The 26771-nt window shown below is 34.7% G+C and overlaps 1 protein-coding gene across 3 annotated transcripts in view; it reads left to right on the forward strand.

The window, feature by feature from the left end:
* The window catches only part of LOC119072485 (SLIT-ROBO Rho GTPase-activating protein 1-like), a 56450-nt gene that overhangs the window by 22535 nt on the left and 7144 nt on the right, over positions 1-26771 (forward strand). For 2 of the 3 annotated variants that reach the window (XM_037177719.1, XM_037177718.1), the window contains 9 exons: positions 22355-22538; positions 23523-23778; positions 23851-23982; positions 24048-24176; positions 24240-24620; positions 25858-25971; positions 26043-26310; positions 26385-26597; positions 26665-26770. In XM_037177719.1, coding sequence (XP_037033614.1) covers positions 22355-22538; positions 23523-23778; positions 23851-23982; positions 24048-24176; positions 24240-24620; positions 25858-25971; positions 26043-26310; positions 26385-26597; positions 26665-26770 — 1783 coding nt within the window. Of the gene's footprint in view, positions 1-9292; positions 9566-22354; positions 22539-23522; positions 23779-23850; positions 23983-24047; positions 24177-24239; positions 24621-25857; positions 25972-26042; positions 26311-26384; positions 26598-26664; position 26771 lie in introns of all 3 variants that reach the window. The other variant, XM_037177720.1, reaches the window with a different exon arrangement.

A 26771-nucleotide genomic window follows, 5' to 3' on the forward strand; every position in this document is an offset into this window, starting at 1 on the left:
TTAGTGACTTTCAAAATGATTTATAAAAAAAGTTTTAACTTTTTTTGGCATATGATACGAGACAAAGTGTCTTATAATTAGGTTCTCCATCGATAAAAAATAAAAACTGTCGATGCAAAATCTTGTACTTCATTAATACACTAGTCAGAGCTCATTGGTTATTTTTGTCGTCGTTTCGACAACATATGTTTCGTTCACAGTCTGTATCATTGTTCAGTTCATGCATATTATGATACAATTTTCAAAAGTCTCCTGTCTCTCTCGTTCTGTTCTTTCAAATTTATTATTACTATGCGACCGAGTGAGTATCACCAATTTCGTTTCCACTCTATAAACATTTCAGTGTTCCATTTAATTCGGTGTAACTAACCCAATTTACATTACCGTCAGAAATCAATCGTTGTGACCGTTCAACAAAAAAATCAACCTACTCCTACATCTTTATCTTAATTTGAGCATCAGAAAATGACCTACATAATCCTTTCAATGTGTATACGAAAAGAGCGAGATATAATTAGAAATGATGCAAATAATAATATAAACACAACAGACAATGGCATAATAAAAACAACCAAATGTAACACAATGGTACAACATACTTACACACTATTAATATATGAAAACAAGATGGTCATTGAACTGAGATTGGTATCCGAATGCAATAAAAACAACATCGAATTGCAGGCCTGTACGCACAGATTGTAAGCGTTTGGTCCGTATACCGTATTCGTCTATTGTGCGAAATTAATGATCCAGAACGGATTTTGATAACGGAAACAGTCTTAGCACATTTCAATCCGGATATATTACATCGTGTCGTTAATACCACGTATATTTCGGTCCTTATGCAAAATCGATTTTTGAGGCTAACCAATCCACACGTACAATATGTTCAAATAGAGTAAAATAACAGAGAATGAATTAACAAATAACAGACTGACTTCATATTACTTTATGGAAATGGATGCCACCACATATGCGATAAAATGTATATTTTCCTCAGAAACAATATGTTTGTTTATGGTAGAAGTTAGGAAAAATAATTAATTATCTCCATAAGTACTACACCACAAAGATACACACACAGTACGATAACTATCGACACATAATGTGATTGATATTTATGTGGGTTTTATAATCGTTCCAACAGAATTTTAACTCAAATATATATAAATTCAGCCAACGTGTTAATACTCAACCAAAGTTGTAAAATTGATTATCCATTGATTTGATATCCATCAATTAAATCCAACGGATTAATTTCAAAGTCTTTCTTTACAAGTTCGATTTCGATCATATGGCATTCGAGTGTGATGGTAAAATTGCGTCGATTCCGATCGCATCATAAAGTCAATAACAGATGTGTGTTCATCATATGCACAACATAAATTTATTTTTTCAAGTAAAGTTTATGTAACCGATCGATATACGAAGCCCTTAATCTGTTCCGTACATTATGCTCTGTTGTGTTTAGAGTTAATGCTATAAATTTTGATGATACGTGCCATTACAAGAACCCATTCCGTGATGTATGTTTTCGATGATTTATTTTCCTTTTCGTTGTAACTATCGAGAATCGTAAGCTAATAAAACACATTTTTCAATCATTGAGATATCAAAGTCGTTCGTTTGTTTACATTAAGTTTTCGACGGAATTATTTTGAATTATTATTATATTGCCTGTGAGCCAAACGATAACGCATTACTCGTGTGCTGTGTATATTGTTGTATAGATTTGGGTAAACGTTAGTTGTTTATCGAAGAGGTCAATTTAACATATCAGGAAGTGTTACCACAACAAAATCTATTACTTTATTTTGTGTTAACTTTGAGTGTTTGTGACTAAATCTACTACTTCAATATTTGTGTCAGACATTCCGCTATAAATAAGAAAACACTAGGTCTTGTCGCTGTTCTTGGAGTCGTTTTCAATATCAGATGACTAGCCGTATCCATCAATATGTTAGATTCATTTATCCTCGATTCCAAGCACAGGCTTTATAGACAGAGTCCCAGTTCAAGACGATGGCATGAGTGCCAACGTTCATACCGATTAAGTTCCTAGCTACTCCCAGTTTGCTATGTTACGAACGTTCCTAGCTACTCCAAGTTTGCTGTGTTACGAACAGAGAATTCTGTCGGTTCGATAATATTTGTCAAAGAAACTGTTATACAGAAACTCTTAAACTCTTGACCCCAAACATTATGTTGTCACCACAATTCCTCGCATATACTACATGTACCTCATGTATACAATTTAAAAGACAGAAGATTTTTTTTTTGTCATAAATTGTATTGTGGAGACTGGTTTCTTCGAATAAAACGTTGTACACGACTTTCGGCTGGCCATTGACGTGAAGCGAGTATAAAATGTAGTTTAGTAATTCCATATACAAACAATCTACAGAAGTCTTACACTATGGCTGTGTTATTATAGCATTCTCAAACTAACGGCTAGTTCAAGGTTTCTTCAATTGTGTTTGCTTTCGGAAATGCTGAGTGTGTGTACGAAAAGAGTACAATGCACTTTTCACTAACAAATTTTGTTTTGTTTGATTTGACTTACAACAGGGGAAAAATGGGAAATTTATGAGCTATTGTTTTGGGTGAAACGTATACGACTGAGTTGTAGTTTCGATAACAAACCTCTAATTAAGAGTAGATGGTTGACAGCTCATTTTTTATCCAGTTGACATATTTATTGTCTTTAAGTATACATTCATTTCATGGCTTCTCGCAGAAGCTTGTCATGCCTGTCACATATGGTCATGAAAATGCATGTTGAAAAAATTGAAGTACAAGATTTGAATACTGGTCATATTCTTGCCGTCTGTAAACCGAATAATTCATTTTTATGCTAATTGCACTTTAGATTATTTCAATTGCATTGGTCTTCAAATCGAATAAAGTATTTAAGAAAATTCTGAACGTAAATTTCCATTAAATATAGCGGGTAAATGAACGAGATAATAGAAAATACATTAATGAAGTAGCTAAACATTTGTTACACTATGTACTCAAATGCAACTTTCACATTCTCATCATTAAGTTTTATTATCATTGAATTGCGCGTTTTTTTCTTCTCTTAAAACTCATCCACAGAAACAAATCATATCTTGAAACCAATTAAGCTTGGGAAACATATACGATCAATTTCGTTTGATATGATCTCACACTGATGATGGTTCATTTTGAAATGGAGCTTCGCATCGCAAAAAAAACGATAAATAAATTTGTAATAAAAAAAACTAGATAAATAATACGAAGTCATCATTTATAACATGTTTCGCGTTTTTGTGTAGCTCATGCTCTTGTGCCTGGCAACATGGCATTTCGAGCCAAGAAACTACAAATTAGATTTATTTCTTGTAAAGGTTTTTTTTTCATCTCTTTTTGTTGTTGAATGGCATGAAATTTGTTTACCAGTGGCAATAATGGGTTAGATATTATTATTTCCGAATTAGATAGCGCAACATAATAATGGGACTTGTGGAATATATATTTCGATTCTATTTGTTTAGTGTCAGCAGTCAGTAGTCAGCACATTATTTTGTGTTTTACAATTTTTGCTACAAACTTGTTGGTCGTTTATCATTTTGGATTCTCTTTTTTTTTAAACTTCAACAAAGAAACACAGACAAAACCGCATACGACCACAGAATTTCATCCAACTGCGCACAATATTGTATCCAGAAAATTGTTTACACAGACGACCAATTATTTGAAGTGTAATTGTTATGAGAGAGGCATCATCAACACTTTTAATTAAGTTGAAATTAATTGAATTCATAAACTAAACTCCAATTATTTTCCCTGACCGATATATGGTACACATGTCTATACTTAACGATACGATTTGTTTTATGGAAAATTGTCTTTTCACTCGGAACATCATTAGCGTCATTAAATTTACCACTTAACACTTCAAACGAAAATTATTAAACATCCAACTAACACAAAACGGTTGTTCGTTCTAACGATATTCTAGGTTGTATACAATAATGATTTCGACTGGAATAAAAGTCTGTAATAAACTTGAAAACATCTTATAAAACGTTGGTTGACATAAACATTCATTACACATCAGCACATCATAATAAAAACAAAAATCTCGTTAAAGAAAACCTCTGCAAACGATTTTTTTTTCTTTTAATGATCAACGGTGTATGTAAACTTTTACTTTTTAAATAATAAAAACGTAAACATGGACAACGATAAAAATTTAAATAAACATTCTTCAGCCAATGGCTAGGAGGTAACAACTACTTTCGTAATCATTTATCGTCATTTATTATTATGCGGTTTTTTTTTCTCTCTTATGTGTACGTAGTATCCCGACCGGCTGTTGCACCTTAAAATGCATATTGCATAAATATGCAGGTTTTTGTGTCTCTCTATCTCTCTGCATTATTTATTTAGTTAAATCGTTTTAATTAAAAACAACGTTGCATTTCGTTTTATGATGTACTTATAATGCAAGTAGTGGTCATTGGTCAGTTCATTTTATCGAGAAAAATAATATTTTATTGGAAACAAAGAGAACTGGTCGGCGGAACAGGGAGACCACGCAACGGAGTGTTTTTAATTCTAGTAATAGAATCGATTTTCTATATAGTTAAACAAGACTCGCGAAGATTACTCAAGAGAACAGAGAACACCGTAAAGTTTGCAATGCAAAAATTAGGCGCAATCCGATGAGTCAAAAGCAAAGAGCTTTCGAAAGTAGTGGATTATGTTACTGTTTTAAACTTTTTATTTTGCCAAGTGTGGCCTTTGCAGCTCGAGCCGAAGGCGAGGAACGCAACCACACAAGACAAAATACAAAGTTCCAAACAATTACGGAAAAGTTATTTTACGTGTGACGGCATGTTTCATTTTTATTTACATTGCCTAATCAAGTGAAGCCTTGTACTTACGAGGTTCCAAGTTGTTTTTTTGACAAGTGGGGAATACAGCCCTCCCCTTTGGGTCGGGCTGTAACACCCCACTTATCAAATACACAACTTGGAACCTCGGAAGTAATATACTATTACCAACTGAGCCCATGGGAAATGAGTATTAACGTTCATGCCAATGCAGTAATGACTCATTTCCCGGTGGGACTGAGTAAAATGAATTACCAACAGTTTCCAATTAACGTTGCACCTACCCTCCTCCGATGTACTGAATCAGTTGTTATAAACTTTCATTGAGTCCATTGCACTCATTTTCCTATCTCGATCCACAATATGTAGAATCTACATTGTAGATGATAGCTGTAACAAAATTCCAACCTTGTAGTTGGCTGTACGGGACACGGTACTAAAAATGTACTCGAAATTACATTGTGTCACATCTATCAATATATATTGCTTAAAAGTGCGTTTAAGCCGTTCAACGACATCGGTAATTATGGAGTGGACTTTATTTATGACTAAATCATAAATTTTCTGTATTATATTAAGAAGACAATTTTGTTACTCAGGTGTGAGGTCAAGGGCAGCTATCAAATAATGTTTATCTGATTTTAACCGAACGATTTCGATATTACTTTGATTCAAATCAACAGGAAATTGTTTATAGCTTTTCATCGATTATGTATTCTCGAAAGAAACAATTAAACATTGAACCACTTTAATCAAGGGTTCCATTACATATACAAATTAAATTGCTTTCGTGTCTATGAATTAGAAACAAGTTAATGGTCGGTTCATGTCTAATTGGGCGAAATTAATAATGGATGAACGAACAATAACAACATAAACGCTCTACGCTTTATATCGTGTGTGCAACCGAATAAATAAATTGGAAACAATTTTCGTCGATGAAAATTCATTTCAAATATATAATTTTCGTCGGAAAATGGAGGTAGCTCTGATTTGTTTAATTGTTCAGGACACACGGCTAACACATCAATAAACAATTAAACCAACACAATGTTGACCTAATCACGTTTCTTTTTCGATTAAAAGTTTGATTTGTATCTATTAGAGCAAATGAAAAGATGCATTACATGCGACTGCAACACAGATAAATAATAACGCTCCAAACCATAGCCAGTTTGCAATAAATTTCCAACTATACTTTCCTAATGGCAGACAGTATTTAGTTGCCTGGATGCTTTATGCTGTAATGGAAAGGCGAGCAATGGAGATTAGGTAAAACTACACCTTTTTATACATAGTCTGTATTTTGACAACGCCATCCAATTTGTACGAAAAACTTTGTCGTTGATACCAAGCTTTGAGCTTTACAAAGAGTTGTAAATTACAACTTGTTCGTGGTTCACCACAACACAGAAATCATGATATTCCGTTCCACAACCACCACCGTTCGCCGACGGACAATTACGAAACGCATAAGGCATAACGGAACAGCACATTGAAACATAAAATTCGAAATAAAATGTGCGATAAATTTCGAATGCAACAAAAACTTCTGGCACTGTCTGAGCATTTCCATTTGAGCGATTTTAAATTAATGTCTTTGTATCATTCCCTATAAATAACATCGCGCTGTTCTCGAAGGCATGTGTACAGTGCTTGAGAAAGGAAACTTATGCAATACCTGCGATTGATTGTTCGGTTATGGTTGGTGAACCGAATGACTTGGCTTGTATTTCTTAAGGGTAAATAATTTTAATCGTGGGAAATGAATTACACGAATTTGCTGCTTTACACTGTAAATGGTGGTAATATGTATATCAAATTACACAACAGTATTGTTCACGTTCTGAGATTCTGTCGCCTGTTTATTATGTGTGAAATAGGTGGTAAGCTTGAGTAACGGTTCGTTCTGATATCTTTAATCTTGTTAAATGAGAGGATATTAAAATTACTTAAAGTTGCCAAGATTCATTAGTCTTTCTGCCACATTACATATTTATAGCTGATGATTATCTCGTATCTCTAAAAAAAAATAATTGCGCAATTGCTTGGGGATGCTCGTGCATAAAATATTACACGCTTAGTAATTTCCCTACAATTATTCATGCAAACTCAGAAAATTATTTTTTTGCAATGATGTTGCGTGTGCTGTTCACGATTTGATGACACAATTATTTTATTACCAATGTCGAGAAGTTTCTTATCGTTTAATTTAATCAAATTAACAAAACGTTTGTGTTCAATACCATATTTCGTCATATCCTTGGTGCATAATGCTGAAGTCAACAATTTTCGGGAAAAAAAATTATTTTCGATTTTGAATTAATTCCGGTGACGAAATGATTAGAGAATTGTTGAAAACACGCATGATGAGCACATTAATTCGCAGCACCCCACGGAAATGATCTATTACCTGATGACAGTTGTGGTAATTTTCATATCCACGGGGCTGTGCAGGAAATTACTTAAGTAATTGATATGTTGACTGTTACAATTATAGCACTTGTCTTCGGTGCGAGCTTTAAGCTTTTAAGTGGCCAAATTGAACTGTCCAAACATGGACGTGATTTACTCTATATTGTTGAAACATTAACTTATTCTGATAACTGAACTCTTACCGTTTTTGAATTCAGAGATCTGAAAGTAAATAATTTACTAATTTACACACATTCTGGTATTGGTGTGAGGGAGTAGTACATTTTATCACGAGTGATCAAAAGTTCAATTTTTCGGCACTAGTCGTAAAATGGTACTAACGAGGCGAAGTCGACGTAAAAATATGGTTCAAAATTGACCAATCAACATAATATGTTGTGATCCGATACATCTCGCAATGAGAATGGACTTTTTTACCTGTCGTCTTAAGAAAGACGCACAGGGGTTTAGAGGGTCTACGGATTATCTGTGTAAGAAAAGAAATCTCGTCCATTGATCCACCGTTCACTCAGAGTCTCAGTCAAATCTCAGTCTCAAGTACAGTCAAATCCGCGTATGAAACAAAAACAAAAAGTCGTCCGAGTCTCGTTTATCCCTAGAGTACCTAGAGACACCGTTTCGTTCCGTTAATAGTACATTACGTCGGAGGTTCCGAATTTTTATTTTGACGAGTCGGTACGTTATGGCCCGACCCGAAGGGAAGGGCTGTATTTCCACTCGTCAAAATAAAAATTTGGAACCTCGTACGTACAGTGCTTTACGTGCTTCTGGTCGGTAAATGCGAAAAATGTACTCAAAAGATTGCATTTACCGACCAGAAGCACGTAAATTTAAAAACTTCGGAGTTCATCTTTACAATCCCAGTGAAATGTAAACTGAAGACAAACACATTGGGGAACTCATCAGGGAATGTTGAACCAATCAACATTATATTGGTCTATATTGACATATACTATTACTACAGATCCCATGCGAAAGTTGACCATTACATAGCAATTTGATCCATGCGGGAATGATCCATTACATGTGGACTATTTTCGGTTCATTTGTTTTTCTGGTAGCAAATCAGAATACATTGGATGCTGCTACGTACTGTATTAATTCGGAAACAACTTTGTGATACTCGCCAACTGACTCGTGTGTTTTAACGTTTATCACAAGATTGTTCTTCATGTAATGAATTACGTTCGCAGTATCGAATGTAACCTAATATTATCATTCAAGAAATCATGCGACTATTTGCTGCATTGTCGATCTTGCTGTATTCGATAAGCTTCCGACCATTTCTTACTCATAAAAATGCGCAATTTAATACAGTCTTGTTGGAATTGCTATTTGCACTGAATCCACTCTTACAGGAGTCATGTCACTTTGTGGATTAAATCAACAACATTAAAAACGAGCATAATGTTTTCGTAATAATGTTACACGAGGAAGTTACAACACAAGTGTTTGTGTAAAAAAACAGCTGAACTGAACTCATTTAACTGGTCGTGCCCACAAACAAATGAAATAAAATTAATTCAGACACTGACTATAATTCCATATGGAATTCTCGCCATAAATGTACAAAATGAAAATGTAATTAAAACTTTGACCGAAATTCAAGGTCAATAAATATGTTAAAAATTGCTATTCGTTCCCGACGAATATGTATTGCGATTTATGAACTTTGCGTTACATTAATGGTATAAAAATAAAAACTCACATGACTCATATGTACAAAGAAATAACGATTTGGTCATCACTATAACATATTAGCCAAATACATACTTTGGTGTCACGATTATATTGGCAAGTTAATTGAACCCAAAATGATCGAATAAAACACAAAGATTTATGTATGATTTGTTTACTTTAAAGTTGGCGCAGTTTATATCAGTCGATGCAAGTGAATTTCTAATAATCGAAATTTCGTTAAAGTTACACACCCCCTTATAACCCCCAACTATGTAAATTATTGTGTGCTGATGGTTTTTATTCTCCACTAGTCAAAAGATCGAAAAGCGACCGCAAAATTTTTCCAAATATGTAATTAGCTCAAGAGAAAGAAAAAAACTGTTGGTTTTGTGAACCTATCAAAGTGGTTGTGAGAAATATTTTGTGAGATTTACATCTATAAAATAGTGTAGCAGACAAGCCAAAGAATTTATAAATATAAGATTGGAGAAGTGCGCGGCAGGAAAAAATGTTTCAATGTATCATACAGCAACGAAATGGATGGATTCATGCTCCGAGTCCAGAAATGCGAGACGTTTTTCCAGGTAAATTTTTGATTTGTTCAATGTTCAAAAATGAAAATTGGTTTTGTGAGAAGATCGATTGTGGTTGGAGTGGTCCGAGTGAATTTTGCTAGCAAATTATTGATTTTCGCAACTTGTATTACAGACAGGGCTTATTTTAGAGAATTTTAATTCTGAAAATTCCGAAAATTCTGAAAAAATTCCGAAAAAGTTCTGAAAAATTCCGAAAAAAAATTCAGAATTTTTCGGAACTTTTTCGGAATTTTTTCAGAATTTTCGGAATTTTCAGAATTAAAATTCTCTAAAATAAGTCCTGATTACAGTACTTGCCTTCGGCTTTGGGACTACAAGGAGTAAATTAAAACTACCTTTTAATATCAACGGCAAGCGTATCTTTCACTTCATTTGTTGAAAGTATCATGCAGTGTTTGACTCAAGATCTTCCACTTTGACAGTCGAGGCTTTTTGTATAAGAAGGAGACAAAAATAATCGCTTTTTACTCATTAGACCCCCCGGAAAACATTACTTCATTGACATGAGCGTTAAGACTCATTTCGCGGAGTTTAGAGAGCAAAATATCTTATGTAATTGTATTTTGCCCTGTGAGGTTGCATACCTTGCCTTCGGCTCGAACTACAGACGCCACACTTGGCAAAATAAAAAATTCCAAACAAGGACGTAATCTACTATTTCTGTCATCTTTGTCAATAACTAAAACTTCTAAAAACTACCTAGTTGCGATGAAACGCAGAGAATAAATGCTTCATGGCTCAACGAAGCTTTATTATGATTAAGCATTGCAAAGCCAAATGGTTAGAATTTTTTGATTAAAACACATCTTCGTTTTAAGGGACATAAGTATTAGCACCACTCAGTCCGACTATCGTATCATCCATGGTTTTTCGGCATATAAGTCTGGTTTTTCAGCTCGTCGTGATGCAACTAACTAACTTCCAGTGCCGCCTTTTCCATATGGGCCTGAAGTGGAGCAGAAGAAAATGACGCCCGATGTCCTTAAAAAAATTCAGCTTTACTAAATTGGTGCCTATTTTTCCAATTGTCCGATGGCGCTCAAAAGCTAAAAGCGGCACTGCTTCTCATTTACACGAGAAAACACTTACTTGCATTTTACCGGCTTCCACAAAACTTTTATACGGCTTATAGCTGCTTCCATTATTTTACTTCCCCAACTTTAACTTCCCAATTTACGTAATCTCTGCTTGACAACTCTGTAACTTTTGAAATTTATTTTCAATATTTTCGAAAAAAAAAGTTCAATTTACCCAGCAACGCAGACCCAGCAATAAACTTTTACTTACGATAAAAGATAAAATCAACGTTTTTATAATCTGATGAGCGAAATTTGTAGTCTGATAAAAAGGTGGATGGAATCAACAACACGTTGCACACGTCTTCGATAAAAAACATAGATCCGGTACTCTAAATCCTTCGGAACTACTGTACCCTAAATAGTCGTTGAACCCTTAATGATGCATCAAAAACTAATGTAATAAATGACGAAATGTCGTTTACATTGACCGTAATAAATGACCACCGAAAATTGATGTAATGTCCTTGTTCCTGCTGAATGTAAACATAATTTATGTTTGTTTGCATTAGACAAGAAATGGTACAAAATTTAGCTGTCTCTCACGGGTCTATTTATACATCGTCTTTGTGTGCAATATAGCAACGAACTCCAATAAAAGCTTCTAATGCCCTCATATTATTCGTTATTGCTCTATGTGTAATATCAAAACGGAATGACGTCATGCACTCATGTTCTACTATGATGAAGTACTATACTAATATCGATATGGTGTACGAACAAGAAAACCAGATAAAAAGAAAATTTTCTCACTGGGGAAAAGCATGACTAAAATTTCACATCTAAAGAAATATGAATGGATATAAGATCAACACAACATTTTTCTAAAAATAAACTCATAAAAAAAGAGATCCCTTAAAGGGAAATTTATTGCCATTTTGAGGGTGGATGGATACTTAACTTTTATTTATCCGAACGTTTTATTGTTATATTTCGCTTTTCTATTTTTATACCGCCGTCGACATAATCTCTATCTTATCAAATTCTATAAAAAGATTCTCGAATTTCTCTGGTTCTGTTTGTTTCAATTTATTTTCTTCTATATCTTGGATTTATCTTAAACTTTTTCTATTTAAGTTATCTACCCAAAATACGTGCAAAATCGATTCGTTTATTCAACGAAATCCTTTTCCTTTTCATGTTTATTAATAAAATGTAAGGGCGAACCCCTTCAATTTCAATTCGTTCAAGTGTCAAGTGATGTGTGCGCTTTTGAAGTTGATTTTTATTATTTATGGTTGATGTGAGTGTTGTTTTTTTCTTCACTTTGATGAGTTTAACGTTCGTTTAGTTAATAAATAAAATGCACCATGCACATTATGTACTGTACACATATCTATACATTATTATGTGGCATGACTTGTATGTCTTCTGATGGTAATCGTATCGTATAAATAATGTATGATTTGGAGTCGCAGACTTTTTTTTATATAAAAAAAAAAATTGTCGAAACGAGTCACATTTTTAAATGCAGCACCAGTCTTTTGCTAGCGTTCATTTTCTTTATGGAAAATTTATTTCCTATTACACGATTCGACTGAACCGTACGACGGTGAGTCACCGGCATTACCATAGTCACAAAATATAATTGCGTCTTGCTGAGGGGTGATATTTGTTTTAATAGAATGGTGGATATATATAGGTGGTACTGGTACATATATATGGTGCGTGCATTACATGTATATATTGTATGCTTAATTCATTACGGTTGAACTACATGTTTAGTTATGTTCTTGTTAGAATAACGTCGTGTTAATGACCTTTCTATAGGTCGTTATATACCTACCTCCAAAGAGACGAATATCTCGTTGATATCACAACAATTGCACAAATGATTGAATTTCAAATTCATAAATTTAAATTAACTTTTCCTTTAAACTATTTTCGTTGGCAATGCTAGTGCACACAAACGTCTCTTGGCAGATATCGAAATGAATAAACCTCGGAAAGGCGTTTTTGTATCTTATAAAAATGATCAATAGGACTTTCTAATTACATTCTTCTCTATGTCTCGAAAATGCAATAAATTTCGAGCAACGAAACAAAATGCGTGTTCCGACACAAAACAGTGCATTACACTCGGAACATAATTTTATTATAACAATGAAAATATGAATTATAAATTGAAGACAATGAGAAATGGTGCCGAAATGAATATGATATTCCAAATCTCATTGTTCTCTCTGTCGGAAGGGAAATTGTCAATTAAAAGAAATCTTGGAAACGTGATTGGACAAATAAACCGGGCATAATAAATGTGTTTAATGTAGTATTTGTCGAGCTTTTTATTGAGTTAAGCGACGATTGAATTTTTTTTTTCGTTTATTATTCAAGTGTAAAGTGTTCACATTAAATTATGATTTTAATTTGGTTCAATTACACGAATTTCCGTTTAAAGGTACACAAATACAGAGATGATTAATCGGCCTGTGTAATAGTTTACGGATAGAACATAGCACCGATCCTAGCAATTACATTAAAAATATTTGGAGGCTGATGGTATCAGAATAGGCTTTGCATGTCTTCAGTTAAGAAAGAAGACACATAACACAGCCAAGTGTACACGAATACATCAATCAAAATTAAGATTCTTTTTGACGTCTAAAACACGCGCGTCAATGCTAGTGGCAGTGCTATGGTTAAAATCAATTTGTTTTTCGTTTAAGTCTGTAATATGGAGGCTTTGCGTTAATGCAGACATAGAGGGATTCTTTTGAAAATCCACCTATCAAAATCGGACCCATTTCGTCTGGGGCGGATATATACATGGTTTGAAAGGTCTTTGCCAGTAGATCTCACACAGTCTCGAGCCACATCTGGTTGCTGGTGGAAGATCTCCGAAGTTGGAAAAATAGTGTTTTTTATCCGAAATTTTAGGCCGTTATAAATGATCGTTCCGGGTGAGAGTGGGCTCGTTGGAAAGCTGAGCTCAAGTACTTTCGGGTCATGCCTAGTTTGATTAGATTCATTGATATATGTTTGCAAAAAATGCAAGAAATTTTATTCAAAATCTGTGTGAACTTTAGACAGGTCTGGGCTGGTACTGATGACGCTTAATGTGAACCTAACATGCTAGTTGTAACATACATTGTCTAAGCTTTCCGTTGATACCTCATTTGCAGTGCTGGTGATTGCTGGCGAGTTTTTCGAGTAGCGGTTGTACTAACATAAAGTTCTGTTATGTCAGCAATCACCAGCACTACAAATGAGGTATCAACGGAAAGCTTAGACAATGCATGTTACAACTAGCATGTTAGGTTCACATTAAGCGTCATCAGTACCAGCCCAGACCTGTCTAAAGTTCACACAGATTTTGAAAAAAATTTCTTGCATTTTTTGCAAACATATATCAATGAATCTAATCAAACTAGGCATGACCCGAAAGTACTTAAGCTCAGCTTTCCAACGAGCCCAATCTCACCCGGAACGATCATTTATAACGGCCGAAAAATTCGGATAAAAAACACTATTTTTCCAACTTCGGAGATCTTCCATCAGCAACCAGGTGTGGCTCGAGACTGTGTGGGGCCTGTTTTAAGGTCTACTGGCAAAGACCTTTCAAACCATGTATATATCCATCCCAGACGAAATGGGTCCGATTTTGATAGGTGGATTTTCAAAAGAATCCCTCATAGTATTTACAGTATGCGTTCTAAAAAACAGCGACCAATTCCGAATGATTTCGATCGAGATGTAAATGTGACTGTATCAAAGGCCCTTCAACCATATTCCGATAAATCATTCTTTTGACATCAATTTCTCATAAAATGTTATTCATCCAAACATGGCTCACATCAGATAAGTGAAGCTCATTATTTAAACGGTACCGTTTTTTTGTATAATAAATGTTTGAATTACGGATGGAATACGTCTCTCTCATATTCATCATAAATCACTTAGAAATAGACAAATGGAAGAACCCTTCAAGATTTTTCAGTTTGCAACTTCAATGTTACCAGCTGTACTATGTCAATATGTTTATTTTCGGGGAATCAAATTTCTTGGGAATGGCGATGCATATTTTGGGTGAAAGGAAAGTAACGTTGTTGGTAGACGTCCATTGAAATTAATTTCGTTTAATGGAAGTGTGGGGATTGAATTTCAAAGATTGGTGGTGTTTATTTCGGTAAAGAGACTGCAACGCTGGTGGCATTTCTGAAATTAATTTCTTTTCATCTTATCAAACTTAAAAACATTCAATCTAACATGGCAACGACAATAATTTCGTATTATTGAAAAGTACCCTCATTGTGTCACTGAATAATCTGAAGAGATAAGATAAAATGCGCAAGATGCATTCGTTAGCAATGAAACGCGAAATTAGATAAACGTATACAACATGACGTATCCGTCATTTGCTTAGTCAAAAATTTTATTATCGAACTTCTGCTCTGTTGATTGAATAATTTGGATTGTCTTCTTAATATACTGATCAACTAATGATTCATCAGAGACGATCCCTATTCCCTATTAAGCTTCATTTATAAAATAGACATTTTCAACTGTAAATTGTCTGACGTTAATCCGTCTCAATAATCTGAGATGAAATTAAAACATTCATTCAATTGTATCAATGGAAAATTGCATAATCTTCACAAAAGCAGCGAACATTTTTACGATTTTCAAATAAGAATAAAACCTGAAAATTGAATCCATTCTAACTGGATGCTTTTTATATGACACTCATAAATCTCTCCCCTTTCGTGTCTTTAAAAGTTAATTATTCCTCTTTTTATTCATGCATGAACATAATGTGTATATCCATTCGATATATCATAGCCCATAGATATAGCAATCTATTCTCCGGAATAGAGAACAATATATCGCAGACAGACGATCCTATTTTACGATAAAATTTTATCCAAAAATATGTAGAGGAGTTGCGTGTTCATATATGAAAATTCTGGTTTAATAGATTGACGAACAAGAAAAAAAGGAAATAGAAGTGAAACGTTGAAAAAAAAATCAAAATGCCGTAGGACAAGCCCAATGAGAAGGGCGAATATTTTAATTAAAAATTTCCAAGATTAATCACTTCAAGATAATGGAGCATTATACTGCTTATTGCCGGCAGTATCGATAGATTTATTAAGAAAAAAGTTTAACAACAGGCTATAATATCTTTGCTAAGAGGCGCACTCCTCCATTCTCACGATTGTAAATTTATATGCAAATTTTGAGGAAGCTGAATATCAATTGATTAAAAGCGAGAATTATACTAGAGGGTGCAGCATGGATGTATAGTAATGCATTAAACTATCTCCAAGCAGATGAAAATTTGAATAACATTTTGAATGAGTTGTGGGAAATGATTATTTTGTCAAATGTTTATGCTATGACATCATATAATCAGACAGGAGCACTAGAGGCAATACATTCAAGGAAGGGGCCTTAATCCAGTTAGAATCGTTATATGCATTTTGTATTGGTAAACGTTCCTGCATGGTTTTACTATTTACTATGTCATGTGCTCATGTAGATTGACAGCATCGAAACATATTTTTGGTGAAGTGTTCAATACGACTAAAAGACTACCAGAGACATCTCTTAACCTTTCACAGTCTCCCAACATATCAGCAGGTTTATCATCGGATCTTGTACTTCACTTGATATAACTATTTTCGTGAAAATGATTTCTAATCTTTTACTTCATTTTTTTAACATGTTTTGTGTTATCGATAACAGATGATAGCCGTCCGTAACAGATTAATCAGGATTTGACTATTTTAAAGGTATTTTGAAATATTCAACATAAAGGCATAAAAGTAGGTAGACTCGAATAAATTTTGTTTGATGAACAAATAAAGGCAGTTCCCGCACCTCCATATTGCAGAAAATATGCAAAAATTGAAACTTTAATGAGAGTTTTCACACCAACCTTATTGAAATGATCCTTTTCGACCAATCAAGACCCCTTAATGACTCCATTTTTTCTCGAAGCGCCTGCAAAAACTTCAAATGATCGAATCAAAACTCACCTTTGGTTTCTTTCAATAAACAACGGTTTTCAATCTTTTAAACTTATAGATAAAGTCATAAACCCTAACCCATATCGCAATATCACTTATCAACACAAAACCCATAAAATTGTAGTGTGTGGTACTGGCACTTATTCATTAATTAACATTGGCTGCACATGGCGAGCATTTCATCGCCTTCTAAATATATTAATGACGGTATCGCATCTGCATGTCTATCCATATCCATGGTTATGATGCATATTATATATATATCTTTGGTGTATAAACACAAATAATGCAAATGTTGACGTCGACAGGCAACCATGTGGTTTTCATCATCGGGCAAAATTTTTGGGAAAAAAGAAAATATTTTTTGTTATTAGTTTTGCTTCGTATTACGTTTTTTATATGGTTCACATAGAGGCGTGGTGTTTATGGCCTATCATTCCACAAAGCTTTATGGTATTAGCAGATTTATTAATTTATTTTAATTGGATTTATACGACTGAATTCTTTAAGTTCTTTAATGACAGACATACAGATCTTTTAGTGGCTCTTCTCCAAGCTGTAATGTTTTGAACAATAATGTTAATGTTTCGAACTCAATTACATCACAGACCCAATGCAACTCCTCTTCAATCTTATGGTCGTCGCGGAAACACTTTGATCATGCCGATAGAGATTTGTTTGTAAAGCCACTATGTTTAGAAACTGGCTCATCTGTAAGTTATGTGTGTAACAACAACACGTTTACTGAACACACAAAGTGCAGCAATATGCTTATTTAACGATTTTCCTCACACTTTGCAATCTGAGTCCACATTAGGAAAATTAGACACAATTAGACAATTTACGCAAGAATTAATGCGTTGTCATTATAGTTAGTATGTACAACGACGACATGGCACACGCTTAAGGTATAAATGATGTGTAACATGTACACAAATAGAGGAAATCCGTTGCAGAACAAATGACATTTTTCTTTTACAAATTGAATTTGCCATTGCCAAATCGAGTATAGTGAATTTCTAACTCGTTTTTTATTACCTTTATTCGGCTGTGTGCATACGATGAAATGCATGTTTCCACTTCAAGTCTTTCCCCTGTGCACTTAACGTAAAATGCGAATAAAATTTATTCATTTGCAGGTGCTAAAATCAATACGGTCAGACAGTCACACTAACTATACGGTGTAATAAATGGTTGTCATGCATTTAATGTATTTTAAGCCATGCAAATTGCGAATAGATTGCTGTTTAATCCTTAATTTCAGTGATGTGACCACAGGTGGTTCAATAACATTGATTCCATTATATAACACTGTTTCCATACATTTTTGCTACACAGAAAACCGACTAAAATGAAGTATCACTCGAAGGTATATAAATGCACTTTGTGTAAGGATTATATATCCCAAAGGATTTTTATTTTTGTTTTTTTAAATCCGATCAAATTTACGAACGCCAGCTAAAAGATATTGAAATTGTCAGTGGATTTTCAAAGTGCATCCGGCGTATATTTCACATGCCCATTTAATATTACAATTTTAACGAGCACTGAGTCTGATTTTTTTTGTAATTTTTTTTTTTATGCATAAGCTGTGGTACAAATCGTTGAAATCAAAGGGTAGATCATCATATATGATGATGACATTCAATGAATTTTATACATCTGTTCGTTTTAAAATTTTGTTTATTTAAAGCAGAAATGTGTATACAATACACCATCCAACCGGTTGACCAATATGTCCGTAAAATAAACATTTGTGTTTGTATATATCGTATCATACATTTATTTCGATTTTCTGTGCCATGAAAGGCCTGTAAAAATATGAAGATTAAAGACGTTGCAAAAGTAGTAATCTAGGATTAGACTGAATTTAATGTGTTGAGAATAATATTATTTCTGTAACGGACGATATATTCGAGCTTATGGAAGTTTTTTTTCCCTCCCACCAAAGAAACTTTATTTTTTAACCACAAAAAGCTCCGTTGGTTGTACAGAGAATTTATGTATGAACCATCTGGCTGAAATGAGTACAATAAATACTTTTACAGTCGCTGTGGCGTTCTCTTGCACTTAACAGCAGGATATTTTATATTGCAAAAATGGATGCAAGAAGCAGTCATGAATAAGATATGCGAATTTAAGTACTATTGGTTCGTCTGAATGTCAAAGAAGAACTGGTGGTAGAACGGTTTGAATGTAATGTAACTGTGGCTTCATAAGAAATGGATTAAATTGCTTAAAAGATTACTGTGTCACACAAGTGCATTGATGCGATGAGACAGCTATTTGCTTAATCAAGATAGAGACGTCCAGCAAGATGAAAGTGTTATTCAAGCTGGAATTTTTCTGTTTGAAATCTGTTGGGTGACATTTAACTTTCAATGTTTGCAATTGCTTTTTCTTGTTAGCAGTGACAAAATAAATATTTTGCCCCAACTGGGTGGGAATTCAAGACAAGTAAATAGAGAGGATAAGAATATGAAGTTATCTCATTGAAAATATATGGTAGAAAAGATAGAGTCTGCCTATCATAGACTCTACAGCAACTATTTTCGTTAGGTACAGTTAAAGTCAACCAAATTTGTGTCTAAGTTCGCTGCTTCACTTACACTATTGTATTATTACCACAAGCGTTTGTTTGACTATTAAATCCGTATAAACACATAAATGAGTAATGTCTTTGCATGAGTGAACCAGCTGGTAAAAATGCTTATGTGAAGTTAGATACAAATTTGTTTGCCTTTAACTGTAAAGCTCTGTGAGTTAAACACCTAATCCAGCACACGCAAGTAGCTGAAATGTATTCTTTCTCCCCACTAACTGCCTATCATTCAAACTAATACAGTAAGTCGCTGAGCACAATGTAACTGCAAACAAAATGTCTCATCTTCCTAGTCGTCAACCCAATGAGTCTAAAGCAGGCAGACTGAATGTACAGACTTTATTATCAATGATTGAATGTTCACAGTGTTTTGATTGGGCAAAACATATAGACTAGCATGTAAAACCTCCTACTACTAAAACACCACTCGTTCTTCATTCAAAATGTTGATCTATTTTTGACTTATTTTTATATCTAAATTGATATTTCCTCGAACCCAGAAGGTTAATAAATATTTCAGTGCATCGAACCCTCGCATTATAGACTGTAAAACCCATAACTCACAATACGATTTACGTCCCATAAATAACTCAAATCTATCGCAATCATTATGTGACCCAACGCATACCTACTTGACTCTAATTTATTTTTAATTTTCCATTTTCGATTCGAAAACATTGTACCCCCTTCGACTGTTTTCTTAAATCACGAAAAAAAATGCAATTAACCGATTATGTTACACACATTCATTTTTATGAACTGAAACAACGTGATCGTTTACACACAAAAACTACATGCTTTGTTATTGCATTAGGTCCTCCTGTAGCTCAGTCATGCATAATATTTCTTGTTCATTTTCGGAATATTATAACTAAACATAAAATGCACGACAGTTCTAATGTTGCCTTTTATTTTTACACTGCAATGGAAGCGTTCAATTTGTTTTTCAGCCATAAAAAAAACCATTTCAAAATTTATGTATTAATGGATAATATAGCTCATGTTTCTTGAATAAATATGTTCACAAATGGTGTGCGTTGTCGGTATTAAAAAAATATTCGTTATCAAGTGATTGAGAACATCGTTATGTAATGTATGTTTTTGGAAATAGAATTAATGATAAGACTTATTGGACAATATTATGCTAGCTCGGAATTCGTAATTATAAAAAAGAGACATGTGTTACTGATAAGGAATTCGTTAAATCTTTAATTAGATGCCATAGAGTTTCAACAGTACCGTAAGTTTGGAAACTAAATCTATTACTTCCAATGTTTAAAGTATCGCCTAGTAAGTATAGGTCATACCAAGGCAGCTCTCGTCATACAGAATTTTCTATTTCATTTGTTTAATGATAGAACACTCAGGTCACAATCATCTCTTATTCTGTTGCCGTTTTTGTCGGTAACAAATTGTTTCTATCTATTAGGTGTGGTCGGTCTGCATTCCCTAATTCTTCGATTGAGAAAAGACTAAAGTAAAATGTGCGACAGGCTCTGATTTGATTTTATTTAATTAGATCAGATGCTTGGTATTACGGTGAAGTTTTAACCAAAAACAAAACGACCAAAAATATTTTCCTTTTACAAAATACACTCAGTAAACCAGAAGCTTGTGCAGAATCAGCAACAGCTGAACTTCATCAGCTGATCAACAAACACACTCTACTTGTATAATATACAATCAAAACACATTCCAAACAACGAGTTTACTAGATGACGTATGCACTGAATTGTTTTCAATACAAAGATATTGTCTTTGTCGACCAGCTGGAGATGTCCAGGTGTTGCTGATTCGGTACTAGCTTCAAAGTAATGAAAGTACTTTTGTTTGACACGTTTCGTAAAAGGAAGGTAATTCTGAATTATCGCTATTTTCTTTGAGTAAAGTATGTCCTATTTTGTACAAGGAAAATTTTTTGGTCATTTTGTTTTTAATTAACCCTTCACCTTAATATGCTCGGTGAAGCATATCTAGCAGAGAGTGAAATAAGGGAATATGCAAGGATTCCGTCAAGGATAGTTTCTCCAGTTTAAAATAAAGCTTATCCTATTTAGATCAATCCAATCTCCCATAGAATCTGGGAAGAAATGTCTTAAATGTGTCCAATTCAAAATTACCGCAATGACACCACAATGAGCAATCAAATCAGGAAGTATTATAACAGTCAACAAAAGATCTGCAATTATTTCCATTTACAACGAAACGCTCAGCATTACAATGCTGCAGATAATAACATCCATATCCATATAAATAATTACACATAATCGAACAAATGTTTGCCTAGACAAACAGCAAAACGAAACACACAAATTTATGACTACGACTGGGTAATCATTAACCGGCTTTTTCAATGCCAGTAAAATATGCGCGATGTAAAATCTGTATTGTTAAATCTGAAAGGCTAAAAATTCTCATAAATAAACTCTCGTGCATGTATACCCTTTACATCGACACACCGTTTATCTCTGAAAATAATTTTAACAAAATTAATGCAACGATATGTATATTGTGCAGAGCTAACAAATGCATCAATACATATTTTAACAACTTCACGAGAAGAATCGATAATTTGCATACAAAACAATCATTAATCGACTGTTCATGAACAAGAGTTTCGAAATATGTTATGCATCGAAAATGGACTATTTTCCGAGTCTAAAAAATCTCTTATTCCGAACATCTTTATTTATTGTTAAATTGCATAGTCTCTGTATGAATAAATTGTACAAAGTTGGTATACATAACATTGATTGTCGTTTGTTGTTCCTTCTTTTCTGCATAACAAATGTTTCTTATGTTGAACAGAAAGAACTTCAGCTGCAAACAAACTGTTTATTTTATGTGGACACATAACGAAAATATTAGATTATTATGTGACCTTGTACTGTCAGTTATGCAGAATTTTAAGCTTCATATGCCGGTATGCATGTAGGAGGATAATCAAGTCAAACATAATGGGTAGCAGTTAACATAAACATTCAGATTTGAATCGAACATTTTTTTAGATTTTAAATATTTTCAGATGAACGCAACTCGTTTGCCAAACAATTTTTTTACATAGAAAAAGTCAACCATTTCTTACTGAGAAACCGTTCATACTACAATTTCTTTTATTTTTTAATTCCAGATATTCGACTACAGTTGAACGAACAGTTAAGATGTCTCGATGTGCGAATGGAGTCTCAAGTTTCCCTAATCCAAGAACTGCAAGATTTCTTCCGAAGGCGAGGAGAGGTCGAATTGGATTACAGCAAATCCTTGGACAAATTAGCTAAGAGTTTACTTCTAAGACATAAGGAACAGAAACAAAAGTAAGTTCATCGAATCGATGAAAATTGAAAGAATTTTTTGTTTTTGCATCGTTTAATTGGGGATCACAAAAGTTTCTGTACAATACAGGGCCGTATCTAGATGGGGCGCAGGGGGGGCGGCGCCCCTCCTAGCGAAGTCATTTTTTCATTTTTTTTTAATTTTTCCCATACAAAATAATTTTTTTGGACCTTGCGCCCCCCCTAGCGCACTCAGATTTTGAAGTCTGGCTACGGCCCTGGTACAATAATATTGGTAGAATTTGTTTAAGGGGTCGGTTTGTTAAGAAACTCGAACGAAACGCTATTATAATCACAATAAATCTGTTACTTCGTTTTTCTAAGAAGTTGTGTTTGATACGAAATCTATTACTTCATTACATTTAACATTCTTCTTGCTACATAAGAAAACACTAGCCAGAGGTCATCGTTTATTTTTCTCGTCGTTGTCGGTAGCAGATGACTTGACAATGAGTCTATTTTGTTTTGCAGTATTGCGCAATTGAGGTAAGAGGTGAGGAATGGTGATTAAGAAAATCTTGTGTTGAAATTTATTTTTCCAAAAAGGCTCACAAACAGGCCTTTTCGAGGAAGGAGTAGTAAACGTCACCTTCCTTACTTGTCAAATGAACCTTTTCTCCGTTGAACTGTTTATGGCTGAACATAAGCCATCAGCTTCACCTCCTAACTCAATAGGAAAACCCGATATTCCATCGATTCCTGAGTGAACATAACTCACTAATCTAACATGCAACCGTGGAACGACCCTTCCATTCTTAAGGTTACTTCTTTAACCACCAAAGCCACCTTTTATAATTGATTGACTGCAACAACCGAAATTTTTTAAATTCAGCCGGGGAACTAGACGAGACTAGCTTAATAGTAGACCTTGACGTTACTTGGCACGATCTTAAAATAATAATTTTGAGTCCTTATTTCAATGTCGACGACCCTTCCGAATTCTGATTTTCTATCTTTGGTTTTCAGGCGAGAACAATGGCCAATGTTCTCCTCATACGCATGCTGGCAGCAGTTGGTTAACCAAACAAAATCCCTGTCTAAAGATCATGCTGCACTGTCGGAAATCTACTCAACACATCTCGTGGTCAGACTACAAACTGTGATTGAGGATGTACAACGAATTTATAAAAAGTGCCGAGAAATTGGTTATGAAACGCACGAGGAAATATTGAGAGTATTACAGGAATTACACACAACTATGAAAACGTATCACAGTTATCAGGTTTGTTGGACAGGACAATGAATGGGAATTTCATATGGTAACTAATCGAGTGGGTCTTTTTGTGGTTTATAGACTGAATGCAAAGCAGCTGAAACTAAATTACGTACCGCTGAAACGCAACGTATGAAATTGCAACAAACGATTCCAAAAGAAAAGTTAGAGCGAAGTAAAAAGTACAGACTGATTGAAAAGGAAATGCTCAAAGTAAGTTGATTGGAAGTGGTGTGTACATACCATTGAACTGACTAAACTTCTTTCCCGATCTTTAGCGCAAAAATAAGTACTCCGATGCAAGACTGAAAGCCTTAAAGGCTAAAAATGAATATCAATTGTGTTTGGAAGCATCAAATACGACGATTCACAAATATTTTGTAGAAGATCTTAGCGATTTAATCGATGTGAGTGCTTTGACAGTGACCTTCGCCAAACAGTTCCATTAAAAATGTGTTTCCAACTTTCAGTGCATGGATTTGGGATTTCATTCCATGGTCTCCAGGGCACTACTAATGCATGTCACAGCCGATCAGGGTCGATGCCGGGCTGTCTTACACAATGCCGACAATTTGTCGCACATTGTCCAGTCAATGGATAGTCCGGCCGACAAACAAAAATTCCTAGCCCAACATCACGCAGCATTTATGATACCGAAACGATTGGAATTTCAAGGTCAGGTGAGCGATGATACCGTCGAACCGGAACTGCAAAAGGCACTTCACTCGGAAATGGAAGCACGACTGCAACACTTGGGCCAGCGTGTCAGCAATTTACGCACAGAATCGGAAGAAATTTGGAAAACATTGGAAACGGCTGAGATAAATTTGCTGGAAATATTGAACACGAAGGTAAATTTTGAACATTTCCGAACGCAATTTCTAGCTCGTCATCCGTAATGTATACTGACCAAGAGATCAGTTTCAATAAAGCCACACAAATCTAATAGCTTTTTGCTGATACATTCACGTAGTTAGTGGTTAGGTTGGGTCAATGATTGATTTTTGTGGTTATAAAATATAATTGGAGCTACGCTGTACTGTGCATCCAGTACATTCAAAACCATTTTTTTATTGGAATACTGTTTAAAGCAGAACAGTTACACAGCCTCATATCACATTGAATTGAACCAAATAAAAGAAAACGAAGAAAAATCGAAACAAAAGCAAGTGAAATCGCAATGTCTTCAGTAAACTCTTAACGCATGTGAAGGTTGATCTATTTGTGATTTGCGACAACATTATCTGACTCTTCTGTCGTCTTTGCAACAAGCGCTATTTTGTTATTTAGTTTCCACGACAGTTTAATCTTGTTGAATTAATATCTTTACTCGTTTTACAAATGACACGCTTGTTTATTTGTTATTTTTCGCTCTTTTTCAACTACATAAATCACAAGTCTCACCAATTTTGTGTATTATGCCAATCATATTATTCGGCTTTTTTCTCGAAGTGGATGTCCGATTCACGTTTCAGTTTTAAATGTTTGGCGTACAAAGAATGTCCCTGAAAGAGAGTCAAAATTGTAGACGAGATTACTGGTGAAAGGTGAAGGGAATCAACCATGGAAGATGGAGATAGCACCTCGAGATAGACTGACTTTTGAGAAATTTCTCTTTTTTTTTAAATGTTGCCCTTAACGAATTGCTCCATCCGGAGATCGAAGCCTGACCTTCTGTTCATTACGCAGATGTGCGTGCGTATGTTTTAACAGGAGTATAGCATGCCAATGTGTAACAATAGTTCAATTTGAATCGAAAGAGAGCTTCGTTGGTCTAGTGATTCGTTAGGCTATTTGTGTACTGAACAGAAGTCCCGAGTTCGATCGCCGGATGGAGCAGTTTAAGTTTTTTTTCTCCAGAATTTCAGACCTTCCACCGTACACGATACAATCACTAAATCTATTACTTCCGTTGTTTCCACTATTTTTTTTAGAATTTTCTACAAAATCTGTTACTTCATTCGTTTCAACATGTATTTTGCTAAATAACACCTAGCCAGAGCCCCGAACTTATTTCGTTGTCACTAACAGATGACTAACCGTTACTATAAGTACAAAGAGTAAGCTTTTCCATTCCCATATTCCCAGGACTATGATAGTAGCAGCCATTTCGGTGACTCAACCACGCAGTCTGCCAAACCGGAAAGTCTGACAATAAAACTGAAAGCTGATAAACAGGAAATTGAAGAATTTTATATAACCGTAAGTGCCATCCAGACACAGCTCATTTTTTTTCCTTCGAATCAATAACTTCATCCTATCAATTTCCGCAGAAAATTCGAGAATACATACTAGGCACATCACGAATAGCTCGTCTCGACGCAAAAGCAGAACTACTGCGAAATGCCCTGGCCAAGGATTCGGTGAACCACAGTAACACTTTAGTAAAATCGAATGTGCCAAAGCGGAAGCGCATTGGACGTATGAATATGACCGGACATCCGAAATTGTTTGGCGGATCGCTGGAAGAATATTTGGAAGTCACCTGTGAAGAGATTCCATTGATCATGCGCAGTTGCATTAGGGTTATTAATTTATATGGTAAGTAGGTCGTCGGTTGGATGGATTTAAGAGGCGTGTTGTGAATTATTAAAAATTTAATTCGTTTCCCTCAGGCTTACATCACCAAGGAATTTTCCGGGTTTCTGGATCTCAAGTGGAAATATCCAATTTCAGAGAAGGTTTTGAGAGAGGTGAAGATCCGCTGGCTGATACAACGGACGCATCTGATATCAATTCGGTTGCTGGTGTGCTGAAATTGTACTTACGGGAATTGCGTGAACCACTGTTTCCAATCATCTACTTTGATCATTTTGTGACATTAGCCCGTATGTTCATTTGCTTTGAGTGAGACAATTCATCTGGTCAATGAAACGACTTTGTTTTTGTTTGCAGAACTAGAATCGAAGCATGAACTGGTGCTGGGAATAAGGAAGTTTTTGCAAAGTCTACCGAGATCCGTTATCATTGTCATTCGCTATTTATTCGCATTTCTGAACCAG

Source organism: Bradysia coprophila (genome assembly GCF_014529535.1).
Source record: "Bradysia coprophila strain Holo2 chromosome IV unlocalized genomic scaffold, BU_Bcop_v1 contig_81, whole genome shotgun sequence".
Lineage (NCBI taxonomy): Eukaryota > Metazoa > Arthropoda > Insecta > Diptera > Sciaridae > Bradysia > Bradysia coprophila.